Source organism: Crocodylus siamensis, chromosome 1, assembly GCF_052110815.1.
Source record: "Crocodylus siamensis isolate JL-2025a chromosome 1, ASM5211081v1, whole genome shotgun sequence".
NCBI classification, from domain to species: Eukaryota; Metazoa; Chordata; order Crocodylia; family Crocodylidae; genus Crocodylus; species Crocodylus siamensis.
In genome coordinates, this window is record NC_143395.1 from 135,028,372 (window position 1) to 135,051,025 (window position 22,654).

Consider the following 22,654-nt stretch of genomic DNA (forward strand, 5'->3'; position numbering starts at 1 on the left):
AGGTGCCACACAAGCCTTGATGATGGACGCCAAAGTGTCTAAGGCTAAAAAGGGCCTACGCAGTAGGCAAAAGGGGCCAGGAAGGCTCAAATATTTCTGCTTGTATCTCTTTTATGCATGAGGGCCAGACATAGAGTATTGGCCGGCAGCCCTAAGGAGTAACTTACCCTGCAGGTAGTAGCTGCAGCCTGCAGTAACAACAACCATAGGGACCGAGACTTATGCAAGTTCTGTTTTCCCATTTTGTGTTGTCTTTCATTTCCCTTTCATTTATCAAGTTGCAAACGAACAAGCCACAGAGTGGCAAGGCCGACACTTCCTTAAGTCAGGCTTGGGAGGAACACAGGCTCAAAAGAGGAAAGACAAGCAGGAGATCACCCACTGACAGCCAAGGGTGCAATGTATGCTGTAATAACATGGTGGCGCTAGGACAGGGTATAGGGGAGGTAGGAGCCTAAAAGAAGACTCAGGCTGGCACATCCTAGACCGTATATAGTGAAATAGAACACCCCCTGCCCCTGAAAAAAAGAAGATATTCAGGAAAGAATTGGATGACCTTTGTTGAGTGCTAGGCTTATGTGAGTCCACACCCTCATGGCTCAGTCTTACCAGGCGCAGGACTGTTGAAGCCTGTGGCCCTATCCTATACTGAGCCAACAATGTGCACTGTGATGAGGGGGACCATATATGCCCCCTGGATACCTCAGGATGCCTGGCTGACCCAGAATGGACAAAGCAAAGAGTCCTGGGGGAAAAGGAAAACTTACTTTCTGGGTGGGCAGAGCCAGAGCTGCAGCAATACATGGTGGCACCGCAGCTATTTTAAAGCTCCCTGCCAATCAACCTAGGCAGCGCCAGGTTGATGATGTCAGCCACAGGTGCTGCAGAAGGGAATTTAAAAGGCACTCAGAGTGCCATAAGGGAAGGGGGAGAAACTGCTTCTGGGCCAGCTTAGGCCAGAGCAGGAGTGGCCTCAGGGCTCTGTGCCAGGGAGGCACTCAAGCCACAGGAACTCTGGCAGCCTGAGGCAGGAAAGCCCAACCAGGGCCAAAGAGAGACAATGGCTTTGGCCCTGTTCAGGGACTACCTCCTGAAGGAGGGAGTAAGGGACACTTATTCACAAGGGCTCACTGAGCCCTCAGTAGATAGTCCTTCCAGAGTGGAGGCTTTTTTTTTTTTGTCCTTAGTATTATTTCTTTTGATTGAACTTGGTAATGCCACAAGGTCAGGGAACCTTGACCCCAAGTACAGATCAGTCCGGAGCCTGGCTCTCAGAGTGCCGAGAGAAGGCAGAATGGCCAAGCAAGGCCAAAGTGACCGCATAGATGGGGGCAGTAAACCCCTGAGAGTGTGACACCAGGACAACAGCTGGCAGCCACTGGAGGACTGGACAAGGCTGGAGGTGTCACAAGTAGCTTCAAAGCATCAACAACAATGATGGTGGGTGGCTGGGGTGTAGGGGAGGCGGAGCCCCAACGTCAAACCATGTCCACACCATAAGCATCCTGGTGGGCACCCCACTGAACCCCTCCTTAAGAATACTATTAACGCCAAGTCATGGCAGGAAAGCTGAGGGGATGAGAGCTCGCTCTGGGGTACTCTCAAGGTAGGTCACCGATTAGGCAGTGGTGTGACACACACTACTAAAAAATGACGGAAATTTACTCTGGATTTCAGTAAAGCATTTTAAATAGTGCCACATGGGAAACTAGTTAAAATGGAAAAGATGGGAATCAGTATGTGAATTATAAAGAAGCAAGGAACCGATTAAAAGGGAAACAGGGTGGATGAAAAACAATGATTTTGTTAATCCAAAAAAATCAGATTTTTTTATTTAATTGTATTTTAAGACGCTTTTTTAAAAAAAATAAATGTATATAAAGGTAGTTTTTATTTAAAGTATGTTAAAGCTCAAAGACATCATCATGGAATGGGGATTATAACATCTAATTATATACTATTTGAGACAATATGGCTGGATAAAGTGTATGAGAAAGAAACTGAACAGTGTGCAAAAAGTCTAGAGGGGAAAACTGTTAACCTGAGTCTTGATGAATGGAGCAATGTCCACAATGATCCAGTAATTTGTGCTTGTGTGACAACAGAAGAGAGGGCTGTCTGCTTTGCAGAAACAACTTATACATCAGAAAATGCCCACACAGCAGAATACTTACAAGAAGTAGCAGTAAAAACTATAACAATCTGTGAAAAAAAGCAAACATCTAGTACGCAGCTTTGTCACAGACAAGGCTGCAAATGTGTCAAAGACGAGAAGAAATCTAAAAGGAAGTGAAAAAAGCCCCAAGCTAATAACATGGCTGCTGCACTCATTTGATATGCCTCTTAGCCAAATACTTCAGTGCTCCAGAAATAAAGGCTCATGTTGTTGAAATCGCAAAACATTTCCATAACAACCACTTTGTAGCAGCTGCTCCGAAGAAAGCAGAAGGAAGCAAACCAACTCTCCCACAAGACATGGAATGGAACTCAGTAGTGGACTGTTCCAAGTAATATATTGAGAACTGGCCCAATCTGATGACAATTTGTGAACAAAATCATGACAAAACAGATGGAACTGTCATAGCCAAGGTTCTCAACGTTGGTCTAAAGAGAATTGTAGAATGTATGCTGACTATCCTGAATCTTATTTCTGTAGCCTTGAACAAAGCACAGGAAAATTGCTGTTTTATTGCTGATGCTGTTGAAATTTGAAAGGAACTGAGTGAGACCTTGAAAAGAAAAATACACAATGACAGAGTTTAATTACAGGCTTTTAAAAAAATGAATGGATTAAGCACTATCTCCAGCTCATCTTCTTGCCAATATTCTCAGTACTCTGTACCAGGGTCAATCCTTAACTGCTGAAGAAGAGGAGTTGGCTATGACATGGGCATTTAGCAATCATCCCTCCATAACGCCATAAATTTCAGGGCTAAGGGTAAACCATTCAAGAAATATATATTTGCCAATGAGGTTTTAAAGAAAGTCACACCAGTGAACTGATGGAAGTCACTTAAACACCTGGATCTATCAGACAGTATTGAAGTGATAATCCATCTTTTAACAGCAATAGCTTCTTCAGGTACAGGAAGAAACCTTTGGACTAATTCATTCTAAATTGAAAAATTGCTTGGGAATTAAAAAAACAGGAAAACTTTTCTTTCTTTTCCAGTCTATGAATAAACAGGAAGAGGAAGGTAAAGACTGAGTTTGCTGCATAACCCAGTAGTTTTAGTTTCGTGTGTTGATCTGACTGAAATAATCTATTTAATTTTGTTAAAAACACATTTGACATTTGTAACTAAAATTGTTAAAAATTTTAAAATACATATGCTTGTTTTGTTAAAATAATTATACATTTGTTGTTGAAGGAAAATATCCAAAATACACAGACTTCCTGTTTTAGTTAAATAAAAGAATTTAAAATGTCTGTTGTTTTTTGTGATGGCTCTTGTTGTTCTCGTAATACAAGATGGCAAAAGTATCTCCCAAATAACCATGATTAATCTAGTGACTTGAAGACAGTTCACTTCCTAATAACTTCACAAGTATCAGCTTCAATTAGCTTTGGTAAATAAAATAACCAAATCATAATACAGTTTTCTAATGTAGCTGCAAAATTAATCTGAAAAAATATCAAAATTAATCACTGCTTTAAAACATATAGTGTGCACCTTCTAAAAATGAAACCTACATCTATCTCTGAGTTGTGAATAATATGTACTAAGGTTACATCAAACAACAAGAATGCACTTTTTGTAGAAAAAAAATTATTAAATCGAGGCTTCCTAACGAGTGATTTAAAATGTGATTCAAATCATTATTTAAATTGATTTGATTTAAATCAAATCTCCTTGAAGGGAGATGATAATGGGTTGTGCTTAAGCTATCAGGGCAAAAAAAGGTTATTAGTCCATTATGAGTACAAAGGAGCTGGCTGAATGGTGTTATCAGGGCCTTCCTTGTAGCATTTATTTTCCTTAGTTGCCAAAGCCTTCAAAACTGTCTTGTTTATATTTCAGCAAGTTTCACCTGCAGCTGAAGGCTATCCACTTGGGCACCTACCCACAATATCTTCACTTTTTTCTCTACAGAAGCCTGTCACAGGGCACCTCAGTGCTCTGCTCCTATAAAGAGGTACAGATGCTGGTTGCCAAGGCAACCGCAGTTGGTCAGCTGACCGGAAGGGGGCAAGGCCTGACCTATATATATAATCCAGGCTGAGGCCAGGGAGGCAGTTCTCCACTAGCAGCCAAGGGAGAAGGAGCTCTGCTGGAGTAAGCAAAGTAGAGAAGCCTGATGGCCTGAGCAGCTTCTGTTCGAGGATACCGGGTGGAGAATGCCCTGGTAGGGATTTGAATGATGGTTAGCCATATGGCTTAGATTTTATGTTATAGCACAGGGGTTTGAGTTTTCTGTTTGTAGTTTTAGAAGTCCAGAGGACCGGGTGAAGCTATTAGGGGTTGGAGGAGGCCTCACAGGGGCTCCACGGTAGTGTGGGGAACCCGGTGCCAGAGAGGGAACAACATTCAGGGGTGCACTGACCCCACCACTGAGAAGGGGTGCAGAGGATTGGGGGCCAGGTAAGGCTGAGGCCACCTGAGCCCCACAGGAAATTTAAGACCCAAGGAAGGGATCTGGGGGCCAGGCACGGCTACGGCCACCTGAGCCCCAATTGCGAGAAACCCCAGAGTGGGCACTTGTGAGAAGCCCCAGAGCGGGCAGTGCGTGACAAGCCAGAGAGCGCCAGTGAGGGGCGCGGGCTGCATGACGAGCCAGAGAGCGCTTGTGGGGCGCGGAAAAGGAAATTGACCAAACAACGTCTGGTATATCTGCGAGGCTCGGGGCATGGTACAGGGGTGGTTGGAGCCACGCATAGCCCATAAGGCTGAGGTGCACCAAGTCAAACAATACAGAACAGGGGCCAGGATAAACCAGAGCACCGTGTCCAAGGGCACAAAAGGCAGCCTCCCTTATAAAATACCTAACATCAAAGACGCGGCGTGCGAGAACAAGGGTGCTTTATCTCAAACTTGGCACGGCAGGGGTGTTAGGAGAGATCACGGCCGCTCCTAGGATTCCACGCCGTGACAGAGCCAAATAAAAGTAATATACTAGCTGGCATATTTTAATCCCCAAAAGAATTCTGGTTCATGTTACAAACTGAATCACTGACAATTTCTGGCGACTACAAATAAAATGGCAACGTACAAACAGTATTTCTAAATAGCAGTACATATGTCACACACTGTTGACATTTGAACTTCTAACACACAGTAAACAGACTATATATTGGTAAGCTACATTATTATATTATCTTCAGTTCCACTGCTCCCAAATGGAATCACTCTTACATGCTATAAAAGGAAAGCGCCATACAGCAATATTAAATACCTATAGAAATATCTGTACCAGTATATGTTACTCACTGTGGTGCACTTGTATAACCTGATGACTTAATTTTATTGTGGAAAACCAGGGGTTGGTCTTTCATTGTGCCCTTCGTACCTGCATTAAAATAGTTTGAACCTTTAATAAAGCAGTTTTAACATCACATTTCTATAATTCAACAAAAAAGATATTTAAGTTAATTAAACATTTCCTGTCTCATGTTAAACTTTTTGAAAATTTAAAATGGGATAAACAGTTATGGTAAACCAATTATCTAAAATAATGATAAACTGAAGAGTGGACAGACAGACAAGCAGACAAACTGAAGTTTTAGACATTGCTATTTATGTGACAAATCAGCATGTGCCAAACATCAGATTGAAAATCAAATAATTAAATATATGGCGCATATGCAGATTTAGTTTTCTACTGAATGCAGTGTTTATCGAGCTTGTGATCAACAATTCATATAAATAAAATCGGTTTTGCTTTTTCCAGGTGGTTTTATTACTCTACAAACCTGAGAAATAAAGAATTATACGATGGTAAGAGGTTAAAAAAAAATCACTTTTGTTTCATGTCTTCACATGGTTCAACAAAGACATCACCAAAACAGTAGCAAACGTGTTTTTCTTGTTTTTTAAAGACACAACAGTTTTCCCTTCTGCTGGCATATCATCAGGTTTAATTTACTCTTTCCCCATTACATATATTTGTCTTTCTGAATTTCTCTTATATTTAGTACTATCACTAATCATTGCACCACTGTCCCTACATGTGAGGAAGTAGAGTGAATGGTTTTGTCTAACATCCTTCTAATGTCCTAGTTAAGTTTCCAAGCCTTGTGTGTCAAGGCTTGGAAACTTAACTACAACATAACCATAAAACAACTACTGTATTCTAACTTACAGTTTACATCAAGAACCAAGTTCTGCAGTTAGTGAAACATATGGAAGCCTGCCAAATCAACACAAGCAAGATTTACTGTTCCTACATCAGTGATTCTCAACCAGGGTGCCCTGGTGTGCTGTCAGATGCTTTTAAAAATGCCACTGGGTGACACACAATGGGCGCCACTGGATGACACACAATGACTCCCCATACATGTGCTCCGGGATGGGGGAGTGTGTTTTAATTAGACCGCTCCCAGACAGCTGCTCTAATTAAAATGCTGCAACATTACATGTATTCAGCGTCCCACATTTCAAAATGGCCATGGGTATGCTTTAAAGTTCATTTAACAAGTTTTAGTTAAAGCACCCTCACTGCCATTTTGAAATGCAGTACACTGAATACATATGACATTGCAGCAGGCTGAAGCATTCTAATTAGAATGTATTAGAGCACATGTATAGCCGCCCAATATTATCACTGTTAGGTGTGCAAACATCTATACAGGATTCAGAAGATAAAGTCAGAGATTTTAAATACCACTCTATAGTGTCAAAAAACATACTGACCTGTTGTGGTCTGAGTAATTTGTAACAGAATACTTGCTGTATTATTTTTTGTAGTTAAAAAAAAAAAAAACAAGTGAAAGCTAAGAGCTCACATTTTCTGAAGACTGCCTGGAGTGTAAAAAGGTTGAGAACCTCTGAGCTAAACCAACCCACATAAATGCCTATCCAACCTTTTCTTGAAAGATGTCAATGAAAGAGATCCCACAACTTTCCTAGTCATCTGGTTCTATTGTCCTACTGCTCTTGCAATCAGAAAGTTTCTCTAAATCTACTTTCCTTGAGTTTATGCTCCTCATAAAACACTACACCCTCTATGGAAAGGAAGAACACTTTCTCCATAATCCTTATGGCAGTCTTTCAAGTATTTAAAAATTGTTACTATGGCCTTCCCTTAGTCCCTTTCTCAAGTAAAGACCTGAAAGTTATCTATCTGGAATGGCTTAAGAATAATTAATCCCCATTTTTGCAGGAGGATTTATTTAGATAACCCTTGGGGTTTGCTCCAACATGATACTACAAAGCTATGACTGAATCTCCTTGAAGGTTTAGAATCATTAAAATATTGACAACAGCACCTCTTTCAAGAACCAAACAGAAAAAAAAAATTGACCATAAGCACAAAAGCAAATGGTGAAAGACAGACAGGTAGGCAATTAAGTCAATTTCAAGGAAACCCACAGAAAGTTCTGAGGTTTTTGTTGTTTTGTTTCAAAGTGTCATTTTTAGGAAGAAAAGTATTTCAATATAAAGCACAGACAAGAAAATATAATGCATCTTAGAAGTTGAATAAAATGTACATACTTATATGAGATAATGATTAGTTTTTCAAAAGTGGTTAATACTCACCAAGAGTTTTTTTATTGGTTAATTTGCTGCTTGATTTCTTAAGAGACTCAGTATTCAGTGGAGAATTAGGCAACAGGGAGCAACTAATGATAAAAAAGCAACAAAACTATGTTAAGCACTATTTTCATAAAAGATAATATGCTTTATCTCTTACTGGATTCATATGCCACCTTTCCCTTTCCTATGTGAAACTTTGAGGGATAGATACACAGTTGACTAGTTTACCCCATTAGTTGCAAATGATCAGACGGAAGTACAAACAACCTGGTTTGGGACTAGGACTTCAAGTTCTTCTCCTATTTGGTATTTATTCATTTTGAATATTGACTTAAGAGTCTCTGAGTATGTGTAAGAAACCCTAACTCCACTGAAGACATAAGAAGACATTTATTTCCATACAGCCTAGTTTTCACCGTGTGAAACAAAAGCATTCAAGTAACAGACAAACACACAGTTTAATAAAATGTGAGCATAAAACATTATCTGTCTAATAATGTGGTTGATTCTGTATTTCAGGTTTAGAATAAAATTAATAACAGAAAAAAACAAGCATTTGTTTGTTGCGGTTGTTTGTTAGGGCTGTTGTTGTTTGACCCCAGTACTCTTTCCTGCCCATGGCAGGGGGTCGGACTTGATGATCTGCTCAGGTTCCTTCCGAACCTACCAACTATGAAACTATGAAATAACTTGGTACCTGGCAATGACTAAAAGACATTTCTCCCTTCCATATGAGAGAAATTCATTCTTCTGAGCTTTCATCAAAGCAGTGGGGCTAATCTCCAGCAAAGCAATCACACTTTCAAACATTGAAGTAAGCAAGCATAAAACCTGAAGGACAAGACAGGACAAGAAAGTAATATTCCTCTCACTTCAAAATTAAGTTGTACCTAGGTTTGGCAGAATTCAGGAGAGAGAGAGATATATATATATATTCCTCCTACCTCCCCCCGCCCCAGCAGAATTAAATTTATATATATATATAATTTTAACAGCTAAAATCAATTTTTATTTTTAAGCATTTCTTTTGGTTTTATCGATTTTTATTGATTTAGACTTTTCAGGGTTACACGCCCAGGTCCAGGGCAGCTGCCCTGCCCTGATCATGCTGCCTCTCCCCATGTTTCTCGAGTTCCTACCCAGCCCAGTCCCTACGTACTTGGGCCAGAGTGTTGGGGGTGCCCCCAGGGCCCAGCTGCTTTCCCTGTGCTGCCTGGAGGGGCAGGAGGCCATGGCCATCAAGGAGCCAGGCCACCCCTCCCCTGATGCTCATCACACAGGGCTTGCCCCATAGGAGGCCACAGGGAGCTTCTTCCTGCCCAAGGGGTGGGGAGCCATTGCCTCCCCCTTTGTTCCCACCATTCCTGCTGAGCCCAGCCCCTGCATGACTGGAACAGGGGCCAAACTTCAGGTGAGCCCTGATGATGCAGGGGCTGCCCCATCCTCGCTCGGAGCTGGATGACTGCTCTCCAGCTGGGACCTGGGTAAAGCAAGCAGCCAGTGGCACCAGACTCCAGACTGTCAACAGCCCTGCCACTCCAACCCTCACTCCCAACAGCCCTGTCAGTACAGCACCCAGCTCCTGCAGCAGCTGCCAAACCCACTGCCAAAGGAGAAGTGTATGAGCAGTGCAGCAGGAGCTCCCTACCATGCCTGCAGCAGCGTGTGTGTGCATGTGTGCGTGTGTGTGTGTGTGTGTGTGTGTACCCCCAACTCCAGATTTCCTTACCCCATCCCAGATCTTTTTTTATGTTCCCTTTCTATTAATTTTGATGATTACCAACAGACTGCCAGGTGAATCAAAGTTCATTGATAAAGATCGAAACTTGCCAAGCCTAGCTATGACAACAAATAAACATTAATGATACAAAGTGATAGGCCATTCAATGGCATACATGAAAATGACTGAAAAGCAGTAACTAATTCTATCTGGGTGGATCTAAATCTGCAAAAAATTAAGTAATACTAAAGTAAGTATATAGCCTTCTAGGCACACAATTATGCACTCTCAGGACCTTCCTTAACAGGCTTACATAGGCATGTGTAGACGAAATGAGGGGTGTGTGTGCACAACACTTTAAAGTGGGCTAAATGCTTTTGCACCAGTTTAATGGTGTCAGTGTTTGCATGCCTTGGTGGCGTGTTGTGCATTAATTACAGCCACTGTAGCAAATTAGGCAGAATGTACCTTAAATGACTTGGAGTGCAGCAAACTAAACCCCCCCAAGGAGTTTTAGTTTGCTGTCCTACCAGCTGTGGAGCAAAGCACTGGGCTCCGTGCAGGTCAGGGTCTCTGCAGGAAGTCCTGCAGGCAGCCTGGCAGCAGCCTGGGAAGGCAGGCTCTGCCCAAGACATTAAAAAAAAAAAAAGCAAGCCTGATCTTTTTTTTTCCCCCAGAGCCTGCCTGCCTGTCTGAGCTGCGCAGGGGCTCAGTGCTTCCCTCTGTGGCTGTGGTGCACCCCCAGGACCACCCAAGCCAGGTGCCTGCAGGCAGGTGCTGCCTGCGGGGTAGCCACCGCTGCCACGGAGGGAAGCACCAGCCTCCCTCTCAGCCCAGGAGCCGCTCCACCTGCTGGCAGCTCACCTTTACAGCATGCTGTTGCCAATGAGAATGACATGAAAAGGGTCCTACATGCAATGAGTGAGTGAGTGAATGAGTGTATGTAAGCTAGGAGCAGCTATCATTTAAATAAAACATACTGCTGATCTTAAAATTGGAATAAAGGCCTGGGTTCCACTCACAGTTCTGGGCAAAATGAACAGAACAGCAAAGACTAAAGCATAAAAGTGGGCAAACACTTGTATACCATAAACATGACACCCTAGTCAAATATATTTGACTATTTTTCTCAGAAGAATGGGAAAGGATAATGTCCTACTGCTTATTTGAAGAATGGGAAGGAAGGTTTTTAACTATTCCCCACCAAAACACCTGCACCTCCTTAATTTCCTGTACCGGACATAACTATCCAAGTTTCATACCAAAAGCTAGATAAAGGCTATTTAAAAAGGCTTGTACAATATATTTATGAGAGGGGTTTTTAACTTGTATACAGTAGAATCAGCTATGTTCAGTACTATGCAATTCATATCAAATAAAAAAATTACGCTTCTAACGTTTGGATAACAAGACATCCAGAATATTAAAAACTGGAGTTTTAAAAAAGGTGTACTTTCACTCCATCCCTGTCAATCATCTGCTTACTGAAAGTTACTACATATTTAAACATGTGTTTAACAAATATGCCAATAGTGTACTCACCTTGCCATCAACAGCCTTCCTCGTTAGTGCACATGATCCAGCAAACTGAATGCTGAGGTTGCTATAATCTTTACCCAAAAAAGACAACATTGTGAAATTGTATTTTATAATGAAAAATACTATTTAAAATCAGAGAAAATATGGGGCCTAAATATTTTTTCACTCCAACTTTAACCAGCAGAACTCCACTATCTTCAATGAAGATGCTCCCAGATTACCAGAGTTACTGGGACTACAATCTCACCATTAAATTTATTAATAATGAATTCCCAAATAAAATGTAAATTAACTGCTATTAAATAATACTGTATGCTAATTCAACTTCCTTAACAAATAAAGACTACCATGAAAAGGAGTGGTACATGATTTAAAATATTTAAAACAGAACTATACATTTTTCCATCTTACTCTACTAGCTAGCATATCAACTCTTCTCATACTATTTAGAACAGATCAAAATCAGATCAGGTGAAGGGGAAAACAAATACTTAAATCTCATCAAACTAGTCAAATTCAATGGGAACATACCTTTATAATGTAAAGCAGCTTCTATTTCAAAGTTTGCCAAGTTAATTATGAACAAACCAGTAGAGCTTCCTATCCATAAATATCTGGCATTAACAGCAGCAGAGCTAATGTAATAAAAAAGAAAGAGTATCTTTTTAACTCAAGAGACAGAGTAAGTAATCTCTTTCCCATCTCACTACAACCACATCAATTTTCATCACAAAGAGATGGAAATGGATACTTGAATTTTAAATAAAAGATATTTTAAAAATGTAAACTTTCATCAAATAATTAGACAAGAATTACAACTTTAAAAAGGAGCTATAACTTTGATTTTTCTGTAATTGTTAAAATCTTTGGGTTTTAAAAGAAACAGTACAATTTAATCAGTATGTCCGAAGAATATGGGATAGAGCAGATGGTAATTCCAATCTACTTTACTGCTATATATTTTCTTCCTTTGTACTACCAAGTTGTTTTCCATAATTCCTAAAATAATTTCTTATAATCCCCAAAATATAGCAGTTATAATATGATTTTTTAAATTTTTTAAATTTTCATCAATATATTTCCATTTTAAATAGGGACACACTGATAGCAATTTTTGGGGCCAATACCAATATTTTGGGGCCAAAAGCCAATATTTAAGGAGGCATATCAGCTGATACTGATCCAATTTCCAATACAGCTGCCTCCAGCTGATAAGTCCAGCATGGTGGAAGGGGTGGGGGGAAGGAAGATCAACACCGCCCCATAGTGAGGGAAGCGGCAGAACCAGGAGCAGATACCAGGTGGGGCAAGGGGGCAGAGCCATGGCTCATGGTGGGGAAGCAGCTCCTGCTGCTTGTTGCACCCCGGAGGTGGGGGCATATGCCCCCTAGATCTGCACAGGGCAGGGTGGGCTGCAGCCAGGGCTGCGCAGGTCTCTTCTCAGTGGGAGCTGGGCTCAGAGCGGGCACCAGCAATGCTGGAAGGATGCTGCATCCACCCCAAATTTTGCTGCCACTCTGCTCCCAGCACTGCCGTCACTGAGCACCCAACATTGCCCCAGCTCAATGCCCCACCTCCACCCACACACTGGGATGAGCCAGGCCTGCACCAGGTGCTGCTGGCACCTGCTCTGAGCCCAGCCCCTGCTCAGAAGAGCTCTGTGCAGCCCCAGCTGCAGCCTACCCCACCCCATGCAAATCTAGGGGACACACGCCCCGCTCCATGCCCTCCTGAGCTGCAAGCAGAGCCAGGAGCCGCTTCTCCCCACCACAAGCTGTAGCTCCACCCCTCCACCCTGCCTGGGCAGCACCTGCCCCTGCCCCCGCCCACCATGGGTGGTGTTGATCTGTCCCCCCCATGCCCCTTTCCTCCCCTGTCCCCTTCCACCACACTACACTTAGCAGCTGGAGGCAGCTCTCCATGCTGCCGACAGCTCTCCATGCTGCCTGAGTGATGCTGCACGCAGCACAGGCATTTATCAGCCAAATTACTGGCCCCATTGGGCCGATATCCAGTACAGCCAGTTTTCTTTATATCAGTACTAATCCGATATCAGACCTATGTATCGCTGCACCTCTAATTTTAAAACTTTTTCTTAACCCAATAATTATGATTGCATTATTGTCATCCAGTGGAATGACTTCCTAGGGATGGAGCTGTCAAAAAAATATTCCAGCTGAGCAATTTTCCACTAGAAAATGCTGATTTGACAGAATCTGAATGCTCTATTGGAATTTGTCAATTCTGCCAAAACCTTGAAAAGAAACCTCCATTATTTCCTAGCAGCTTACGTACCTACTCAGGCCCTGAAACTTCCTAGCTGATAAACCGGCTGCTATCAGGCTCTCTTTCTAGGAAAAGCCTGAGAAAATGACCACAGTACCCATTCAGGTCAGCTCCAAGCCACAGACACTACCATATACACTACCTTACTGCTAGGCTTGGGTGTATCTGGAATAGAACCAAGTGAGCAAGGCTTATTTCCTAGGCTGCAATCCCAGGTCCAAAAGGGAGGTGGCAGAGGCTATGGATAGGTTTCACAGATTTCATAGACATTAGGGCTGGAAGGGACCTCGGGAGATCATCGAGTCCAGCCCCCTGCCCAAAGGGCAGGAAGTCAGCTGGGGTCATAGGATCCCAGCAAGATAAGCATCCAATTTACTCTTGAAGGTGTTCAATGTAGGTGCTTGAACCACCTCCGCTGGCAGACTGTTCCAGACCTTGGGGGCTCGGACAGTAAAGAAATTCTTCCTTATGTCCAGCCTGAAACGGTCTTGCAGGAGTTTGTGACCGTTCAACCTCGTCATCCCTTGGGGCGCTCTGGTGAACAAACGTTCCCCCAGATCCTGGTGGTCACCCTTCATAACCTTATAGGTGGCCATCAGATCATCCCTGAGCCTACACTTTTCCAGGCTAAAGAGTCCCATGGCTCTCAGCCTGTCATCGTAAGATCTGTTTTCCTGACCTCTGATCATGGCTCTCCTCTGGACTCTCTCAAGCTTCTCCACATCCTTTTTGAATTGTGGAGCCCAAAACTGGACGCAGTACTCCAGCTGCGGCCTCACCAAGGCCGAGTACAAGGGGAGAATGATGTCCCGGGATTTGCTCGAGAAGCATCTATGGATGCAAGCCAGCGTTTTGGTCGCTTTACTAGCTGCAGCATCGCATTGCAGGCTCATGTTCATCTTGTGGTCAATGATGACCCCCAAGTCTCTTTCTTCTGTAGTGCTAACCAACGTAGCACTGCCGAGCCTATAAGGGTGCTGCAGGTTTTTCCTCCCAAGGTGGAGAACCTTGCATTTTTCGGTGTTAAACACCATCAGGTTCTCGTCTGCCCATTTGCTGAGCTTGTCCAGGTCAGCCTGGATCACCCGCCTGTCCTCTGGCATGGATGCTTTGCCCCAAAGTTTGGTGTCATCGGCGAACTTGGCCAGTCCACTCCTGACTCCAATGTCCACATCATTAATGAAGATGTTGAACAGGATGGGTCCCAGGACAGAGCCTTGAGGGACCCCACTGGTCACAGGGCACCACAATGAGTGACTGCCATCATTCACAACCCTCTGGGTCCGACCACGGAGCCAATTTCCCAGCCAGCGGATCGTGGTGGAGCCAAGACCACAACTGGCCAGTTTGGCCAAGAGGTGATCATGGGATACCAGATCAAAAGCTTTTTTGAAGTCAAGATATATGACATCAACCTCTTCTCCCTTGTCCAGGTGATAGGTCACCTGGTCATAGAAGGAAATGAGATTGGTCAAACAAGACCTACCTGCAAGAAACCCGTGCTGGCTATCCCTTAGAATGTTAGCCTGGGCCAGTCCCTCAAGGATAGCCTCCTTAATAAACTTTTCTAGGATCTTCCCCAGGATAGAAGTCAGGCTAATGGGCCTGTAGTTAGCCGGATCCACTCTCCTCCCTTTCTTGAAGATCGGCACCACACTGGCCTTCTTCCAGTGTTCGGGCACTAGACCAGAGCGCCAGGAGTTTTCAAAGATCCGTGCCAGGGGCTGGGCTATGACGCTCGCCAGCTCCTTGAGTACCCTGGGTTTTATATTTATGCCGGGAGACGAGCCTTTCTACCAGCAAAAAATTAAAAATTTAAAAAATAGGGCCTATAGCTGTTAAACCAATTTTTCCCAGGAGAGAACTGGCTCATTCATGAAAAAAATGACAGCACATCCAGTTCCACTTCTACCACAGCAGCTTGAACACCAGTATACTTCTCCCAGCAATGGGATACTTCCCAGTATCCCATAGTGCTTCACTCTCCACCACTCCCTCCAAGAGAAATTGCTGGCTCCCCATTAACCGACACAGTGCAGGCTGTCAGAGAGCCACATGGGGACCCTGATGCCACTGAACAAACCCAGACCCCCCCCAGTCTATGCAACAAATGGGGAAGCATTCCTCTTCCAGCTACAGGGTCATCTGCCTCCCATCCCATACACAGCTCTGGAACACCCTAGAGCTGTGCACAAGGCGATAGGGATTCTCTCACAGCAGGATCCATCCCTGACTACACTGGTATAGCTCTGCTGCCTCTCACTCCATGCAAAGCTTTAGAGTGACCTGGAGTTGTGCACAGTGCAGAAGCATTCTCCTACAGTTGGGTCCTAGTCCAGGAAAGATCCAGATGTACTGCCTCTGCCTCCCACCCCTTGCACACACAGGGGTGGCTCAGGCCTGTGCAAGGAGGGGCAAGAGACAGAGGCAGATGCCAACAAAGCAGCAGCTAGAGATAGCCTGCCTACCACGGGGGCTGGAAGGAAGCAAAGGAGCAGCCAGGGGGCTGGAACATTTGTATGCTCCCCTTCTCACCATATGTCCAATGCTGCAAAATTTAGAGATTAAATGCCTGTTCATACCCATAGAGATGGCTTAAGCATGGACAGAAAAACCTTATTATTCACCTACAACCAGAATTACATGGGAAGAAAGGTTAAGTTAAAAATTAAGAGAGTCAGTGACATTTTAAGAATGCAGTAAGCAAAAGGACTCTAAAGTTTCTAACATGTAAGGTAACCAGTCATTGAAACCCCTTGTTTAGTAAACATTATCTGACTAAGGGAATGATTGTGTCTGGCCCACTGCTATCAGTCAGGATTTGTGCTTGCTTTTCATTCCCTTCCTTGACCTACTGCAACATTTTTAATCAGCTGGTACAGTTCTTTTTTTTTAATTAACCCAAATGGATTTTAAAATGTCATTGTTAAACTGTGCCAAACTAAAATAAGAGTAATATTTTTCCCCATAAAAATTATTTTGCAATAGCCAAGGAAAGTGCACTGTAAAATCTATGTATGCAAAATGTATATGCAAAACAATACATACATTCACATATGATCTTTAACATTAAGAGTGTGTTATATGAACCATCCACAGCAACTGAAATATAGATATTTTTGGACACAGTAAGGATATGAGAAGAACTGGCACAACTGAGGGAAAAAGTCATGGTAGCAAAGCCAGAACAAATCTGGAAATATCCAAATAAGTCTGTGTAAAGGAAATAATAATGTAGTTATATAATGAAATCAAGCACTCAAAAACAGAAGGGAATCCAGCAATTCAAAACAGAAGGGAACAGACTGATCTGTTACAATTTCAGCCACCATTTTGGTTGAAAGAATTATAAATTGGGCAATGGGTTTATTACAACAACATAAAACATGCTTTTACAAATACTGACAAAGTTTTGTTGTTACCTGGACTGAAGTTTTAAAAGTTCCCTGCCACACACACAGGTAAAGGTGCAATGGGATCTAATCTGCGGGAAATGCAATTGTGGAATTGTGCATTAGATCCTATTGTGCTTTATTGCTGGTGTAGGGAGTGCTTACTTGCTTAGCAAAGAAGCAAGCTACCACAGGTGAGAGCCCCCTCAACTGAGATGGCTCCCAGTGGCAGGGGTGTCCCTCACACCTCAAAGGCTGAGGGTTCACAGCAGCCATGATCTCCCAGGCTATGGGGTGTGTGAAACTCCAGGGCCCTGGGGATTGCAGGCAATCCCAATTCCTAGGACTGAAGGGTTTCATACACCTCCAAGCCCTATGGATTACAGCTGCCTCAATCCCCAGAGCCCAGAGGTTTCATCGTGGGCATGGTGCACTCCTGAAGCTGGGAACCTGTCAGCTCCCAGATGCAGGGGAGTCCCTGCTATGCATGCAAATTAAAGTTCGATAGCAACCAGCTAAATTTAGTACATATTTTTGAGGTCTAACTTTATAGATGGTTGGAACTTTTTATCATGTGATAAGTACTTTGCACGTGTAGCTGCTCTTAAGTTAATTACACAATTAACCAGCTAACTGTGCAATACCTGTAACACACAGAGGGGTCAAAGATGTATATTCCAAATACAACCTGTAGACCTATGGGTTCAGCTTGTAAAATAAGGTCATAGGAGTTGAAGTGAGGATATGGAAAAGTACAAAGCTAAAAAGTTTAGTATGCACATTTTCACCACAGATATACAATACTCCTTTTCTAAAAAGCAGGAAAATAGTCAAACCTCTTTGAAGTAACAGAGTAGGAAAATCGTTTCATCGCGGTTTGTAATACTTTAATGCTTCTGCTACTTAGACTTTACTGTGTGACGGACTTCTACTTAAAATTGTTTTTAAAACACCAACTAAGTTACAAGTGCAGATCACATTAATGGAGCAAGAAATAGTTACAGACAGAATCCAGAAAGTAGCTGTAAACATGGAGTCGCCCACCGTTAAGTAATACCACTGGAATCTATTCTTACTCTAAGGCTCTTTATTATTTTTATTAATGATTCAAAAGAAAATACAAAATTACCCCCAGTGAAGTGTGCAGATGACACAAAGAGCAGAGAAATGGCAAATAATAAAGGGGATGGGTCATTTATGCAGATCAATTTTGATTGTTTGGTAAAATGGACATGCATTCCAAATATGTCAGGTCATGCATACAGAAACAAAAATTATTTATGCCACAAAACGGAGGACTAAATTCTAAAATACTGGATGAATAATGGATAAGTAATAAGGATTTAGGATATTAGAGTCAATAACCAATTGCACTTGAGCTCTCACTGTGATGCAGTAGCTAAGATGATAAATACAATCATAAGAACATAGGACTAGAAGTGACTTCCTAGGAGCCCGAGTTCATTCTTCTAATCTGAAAGGCATCACCTTATATAATTATAAACATCTCAAACAGCACCATAAAGCTGCTTAGGTTGCAGCCCGCTAATCCTATCAGAAAGCTATTCTAGAACCCCACTCCTCTAATGGCTCAGAATCCTTAAAATTAAATTAAATTAATGGGCCTATTTTGGAGCTGTCCAACTTCTGGGCAGATGGCAGGGGGGTGCACATGCTGGCCATGTAAATAACCTACCGTCTCCCCCACCCCACATGGCCTCATGCACAGGGTGAGCAGCCTGACTTCCCCCTGTACCAGCAATGTGTGCAGCCCAGCTCCCCCTCCCCCCAGCCATGCATTTTGCAGGCAAGCCTGACTCCCTACTGACCCCTTTCCCAGCCACATGTCAGATGGGTAGCCCACCTGGCTCCTCCTCCCACAAACCACATGTGCCACATGGGGAGCCCGCCTCCACCCAGCACAAGCAGTCCAGCTTCCGCCTGACATGTGCAGCACCCTCTCTCCTCCCAACCACATACCTACCTGCATGCACAGTACAAACAGCCTAGCCCCTTCCCCTGCCATAAGCATAGCACGGGCACCCTACCCTCCCCACAACACAGCCCAGGCACCCCAGCTCTCTCTCACTGCACCTCCCTGCTCCCAGAAGCAGAGGCAGAAGTAAATGCCTAAGGAGAGAGGGGGAGTCCAAAAAACCTAGCTGCCACAGCAAGAGCTATAGAGGGATAGGGCAGCTGTGATGGATGTCCCTAGGCTGCATGCTACTAACTCTTCAAAGAACATATGCAGTCTGTGGGCCACCAGTTGGACAACACTCATCTATTTATAACCACTTCTTGCATCAACTTTGAACTTTAGCTTGAATAATTCTTTCACTAGTGTTTCCTCCATGATTGATTTACATGAATCATATACTTTTCTCTCAGCTTTCATTTTTCTTGGCAAAATAAGACACAGTAAGTTCTTCATTCTCCTGATCATTATCTAGTAGCCCCTCTCTGCATACGTTCCAATATGTATTCATTTGGCTTGAAATTGGGTGACAAGAACTGTATAGTGTTTCAGATGGGGTCTCTTCAGTACCTTGAACAACAGCACTAATGCTTCCCTATCTTAGCTGGAAACACCTTTTCTGATGTGTTCCCTTTGTTTTTCCATGATTGTATCACCTTGGTGGCTCATAATCATCCTATAATCAATTAGTACCCCAAGGTCCTTCTTCTCAGTCACTTTCAGCAGATGAACTCCTAGCTTGAACTTGTTGTTGTTATTGTCCAAAGGCTTGACCTTGCACTTCATAGTACTGCATTTCATCCCATTTTTGTTATTCCAGTCCTCAAGGTCTTCCAGTTCACTGTATTCCAATCCTCCTCTCTATTGTCAGTAACTCCCAATGCTGTCACAGGCAAAACTGATTAGTATACTTCCACTTTTTGTCCTGAAGTCATTAATAAAAATAGGAAATAAGACTGGTCCCAAAACAGATCGTTGGGGAACTCTGTTAGTTACTACTCTCCATACTATCTGCTGTCATCTCACCCTAAACCAGTTCCTCACCCATCTAACCGTTTGTCTATTAATTCCCTTCTCTCTCAGCTTCACTAATAATTTCCCATAAAATAGTACATCATATATTATAAATGATGTCCAAATAAATGAAACAGATCTCATCTTTTTTGTCTTGAAAATCTATTATCTTATTGAAGAAAAATATGTAGTTAATCTCTTAAAAAGTACCGTTAGTGAATTCGCTTTGCATTTTATCTAATTTTCCATTTTTCTTCGTGACTTTAATTGTCCTTTAAAAAAAATTCTAAAGTTTTCCAGCTACTGGAATCAGACTAACAGAAGTCTGCCTATAGAAAGATTGAGTCTGCAAGACTGAAAAAATTGCCCTGCGAGTACCTTGCAACATAATATCGTTCCCAACTTGATAAATGTTTTAAAAATTCCTGCCACCAGGCCTCTTGTTTCATGTGCCTGTTCTTCCAGAACTCTGACATACAGATTATTTGTCCCCGCTCCCCCGAAGCCCCCCAGACACCCCCTCAGCAGCCGCAGAGCCCCCTGCCGACCCCCAGCACAGCCGGAGGTAAGCAGGCTCGTGGTGGGAAGGGGTTAACTCCTCGCTCCCTCGGAGGAGGCAGCTGCGTGGAGCCGGGCCGGGTCAAGCCCCCACCCGGGCCCCTACTTGGCCCAGCCCCCTAGGGAGCCCCGCGAACAGGCTGCGTAAACAGGCGCTCGAGTTAGCGCGGAGTTCGCGCAGGAGAGGGCGCGGGAGGGCACGAGACCCTGCCTGCGACCCCCCGCCAGAGTAGTCAGCCCCAGCCGTAGCCAGCCTACCAGAGGCATGATACGGATGGGCATGCACCGCACCCCGAGGGTCCCCTCGGGCTCTGCGGCCCCCCATCGGGCACCTCAGAGACAGCCCCCCAGACGGAGCCCATGGTTCTGGGCTCCACACACACGGAGCCCCTGGCTCTTGGCTGCGGGGGCTGCCTGTCCCTTTTTCAGGCTCTGGGGCCCGGGAGCATGGCCACCTCCCCTTGCGGGGTGTGCTCACTACTGGGGTCTCTAGTGCGCCAGCTGGAGGAGCTCCAGGCCACAGTCCAGAGACTGCGTGCCATCAGGGACTGCGAGCAGGAGATAGACTCCTACTGCCAGGCCCTTCTCCCCCGGGAGCTGCAGGGTAGAGCACCGTCTCCCTCCACGACTAAGGAGGACTCTGGGACCTCCTGCTCTGCCCAGTCAGGGGCATGGACCAAGGTGGTCAAGGGCCCGAAGGTCCGCCACACCAAGGCCCCTCCCTCGCCGGAGCTTAGCAACAGGTTTGCACCTCTTGCAGCCCCAGCAGAGCCTGCTCAGTTGCCAGCTCCCGCAGGCAACCCAGGCTCAACCACAGCTACTGCTCCCGCTCTCCCCAACTCAAAGCCAAAGGTGTTTGTTGTGGGAGGCTCCATCCTGCGGGGCAGTGAGGGGGCAATCTGCCGCCCCGACCCCTCAGCTTGGGAAGTCTGCTGCTTCCCGGGGGCCCACATCCGAGACATTGCGGAGAGGATCCCGCAGCTCCTCCGGCTCACAGACCACTATCCCATGCTCCTTATTCACGTGGGCACCAATGACACGGCTCGGAGCACCCCCAGCCAGGTCATGAGGCGCTACAAGGCGTTGGGAGCGGGGCTTAGGGGTCAGGGAGCTCAGGTGGTGTTTTCGTCGATCCTCCCAGTCTCGGGCTATGGGCTGAGGAGGGAGAGGAGGATCCACGCAGTGAACCAAAGACTGTGGAGCTGGTGTCATCGGGAAGGCTTTGGCTTCCATGACCACAGCCCGCTCTTTGGCGAGAGAGGCAGCGAGCTGCTGGGAAAAGATGGCCTCCACCTCTCTCCCCGAGGAGGAGGCTCTTCTCAGCCAGGCTGGCTGACCTGCTCCACCGGGCTTTAAACTAAGCCCGCTGGGGGATGGGGGGACTACTGCCACTGCTGGCCTGCCGAGCAACCCTTGCAAAGCCAGCAGACTGAGGCACTTAAGGGAGCCCACCCCTGCCCCAGCCCTGGCACAATCTGTGGGCAAGGCAAGAGCCCCCAAGGGCACACTTGCCTGCCTGTACACTAATGCCAGGAGCCTGGGCAACAAGCAGGAGGAGCTCATCCTCCTGCTCAGTGCAAAGAATTATGACGTCATTGGGATAACGGAGACCTGGTGGGACTCCACCCATGACTGGACCACGGGTATAGAGGGCTATACCCTGTACAGGAGGGATCGTATTGACAAAAGGGGCGGGAGTGTAGCTCTCTATGTGAAGGAAAGCTACATGTCCCTGCAAGCTGATGTTGGCGACCGGCATGGACAGCTAGAGACCCTCTGCGTAAAAATTCATGGGGAATACGGCGCAGGGGACAGAACGGTGGGAGTCTACTACAGACCTCCCACTCAAAGTCCTGAGCTTGACCAGGAGTTCGCCTGGGAACTGACTGAGGCCGCTTGCTCCAGGACCTTGGTTGTCATGGGTGACTTCAATTACCCGGACATCTCGTGGGAAGATCACTCAGCAAAATCCAAGCGGTCGCAAAGCTTTCTCTCATGCGTGGATGACCTCTACCTGACTCAAGAAGTCCATGGGCCAACGAGAGGTAAAGCGCTGCTCGACCTGGTACTGGCTACGGGGGACGACCTAATCAGCGACCTAGTGATCGATGGGAAGCTGGGTGACAGCGACCACGAGCTGATCACCTTCACCATCCACTGTAAAGCTGGCAAGTCAGTCAGCAACACAGAAGTCCTTGACTTCAGAAAAGCCGACTTTGACAAGCTCAAGAGGCTTCTTGGTCAGGCCCTCAGGGACCATGACCCCAGGGAGATGGGAGTTCGAGAAGAGTGCTTGCTTCTCAAGGAAGCGATCCTCAATGCACAAGCTAAATCTATTCCAACACAGAGGAAAGGCAGCAAGAAGGCACAGCAGCCCTCTGGCTCTCCAGGGACCTAGCGGACCTCCTGCGGCTAAAAAGAAAAGCCTACAAAGGATGGAGGACAGGATTCACCTCCAAGGAGAATTATTCTGTGC

General features: G+C 44.9%; 1 protein-coding gene across 14 annotated transcripts in view; it reads right to left on the minus strand.

Annotated features, from left to right (window-relative positions):
* The window catches only part of WDR27 (WD repeat domain 27), a 364,577-nt gene that overhangs the window by 315,566 nt on the left and 26,357 nt on the right, over positions 1-22,654 (minus strand). For all 14 annotated transcript variants that reach the window (XR_016441860.1, XR_016441857.1, XR_016441858.1 and 11 more), the window contains exons 10-14: positions 11,485-11,588; positions 10,957-11,024; positions 8,392-8,525; positions 7,698-7,780; positions 5,430-5,508 (exon numbers count right to left, since the gene is read on the minus strand). Coding sequence is in view for 7 of the 14 variants with exons in the window: in XM_090043359.1 (XP_089899485.1) it covers positions 5,430-5,508; positions 7,698-7,780; positions 8,392-8,525; positions 10,957-11,024; positions 11,485-11,588 (468 nt within the window). In the remaining 7 variants the exon portion in view is untranslated. The remainder of the gene's footprint in view (positions 1-5,429; positions 5,509-7,697; positions 7,781-8,391; positions 8,526-10,956; positions 11,025-11,484; positions 11,589-22,654) is intronic.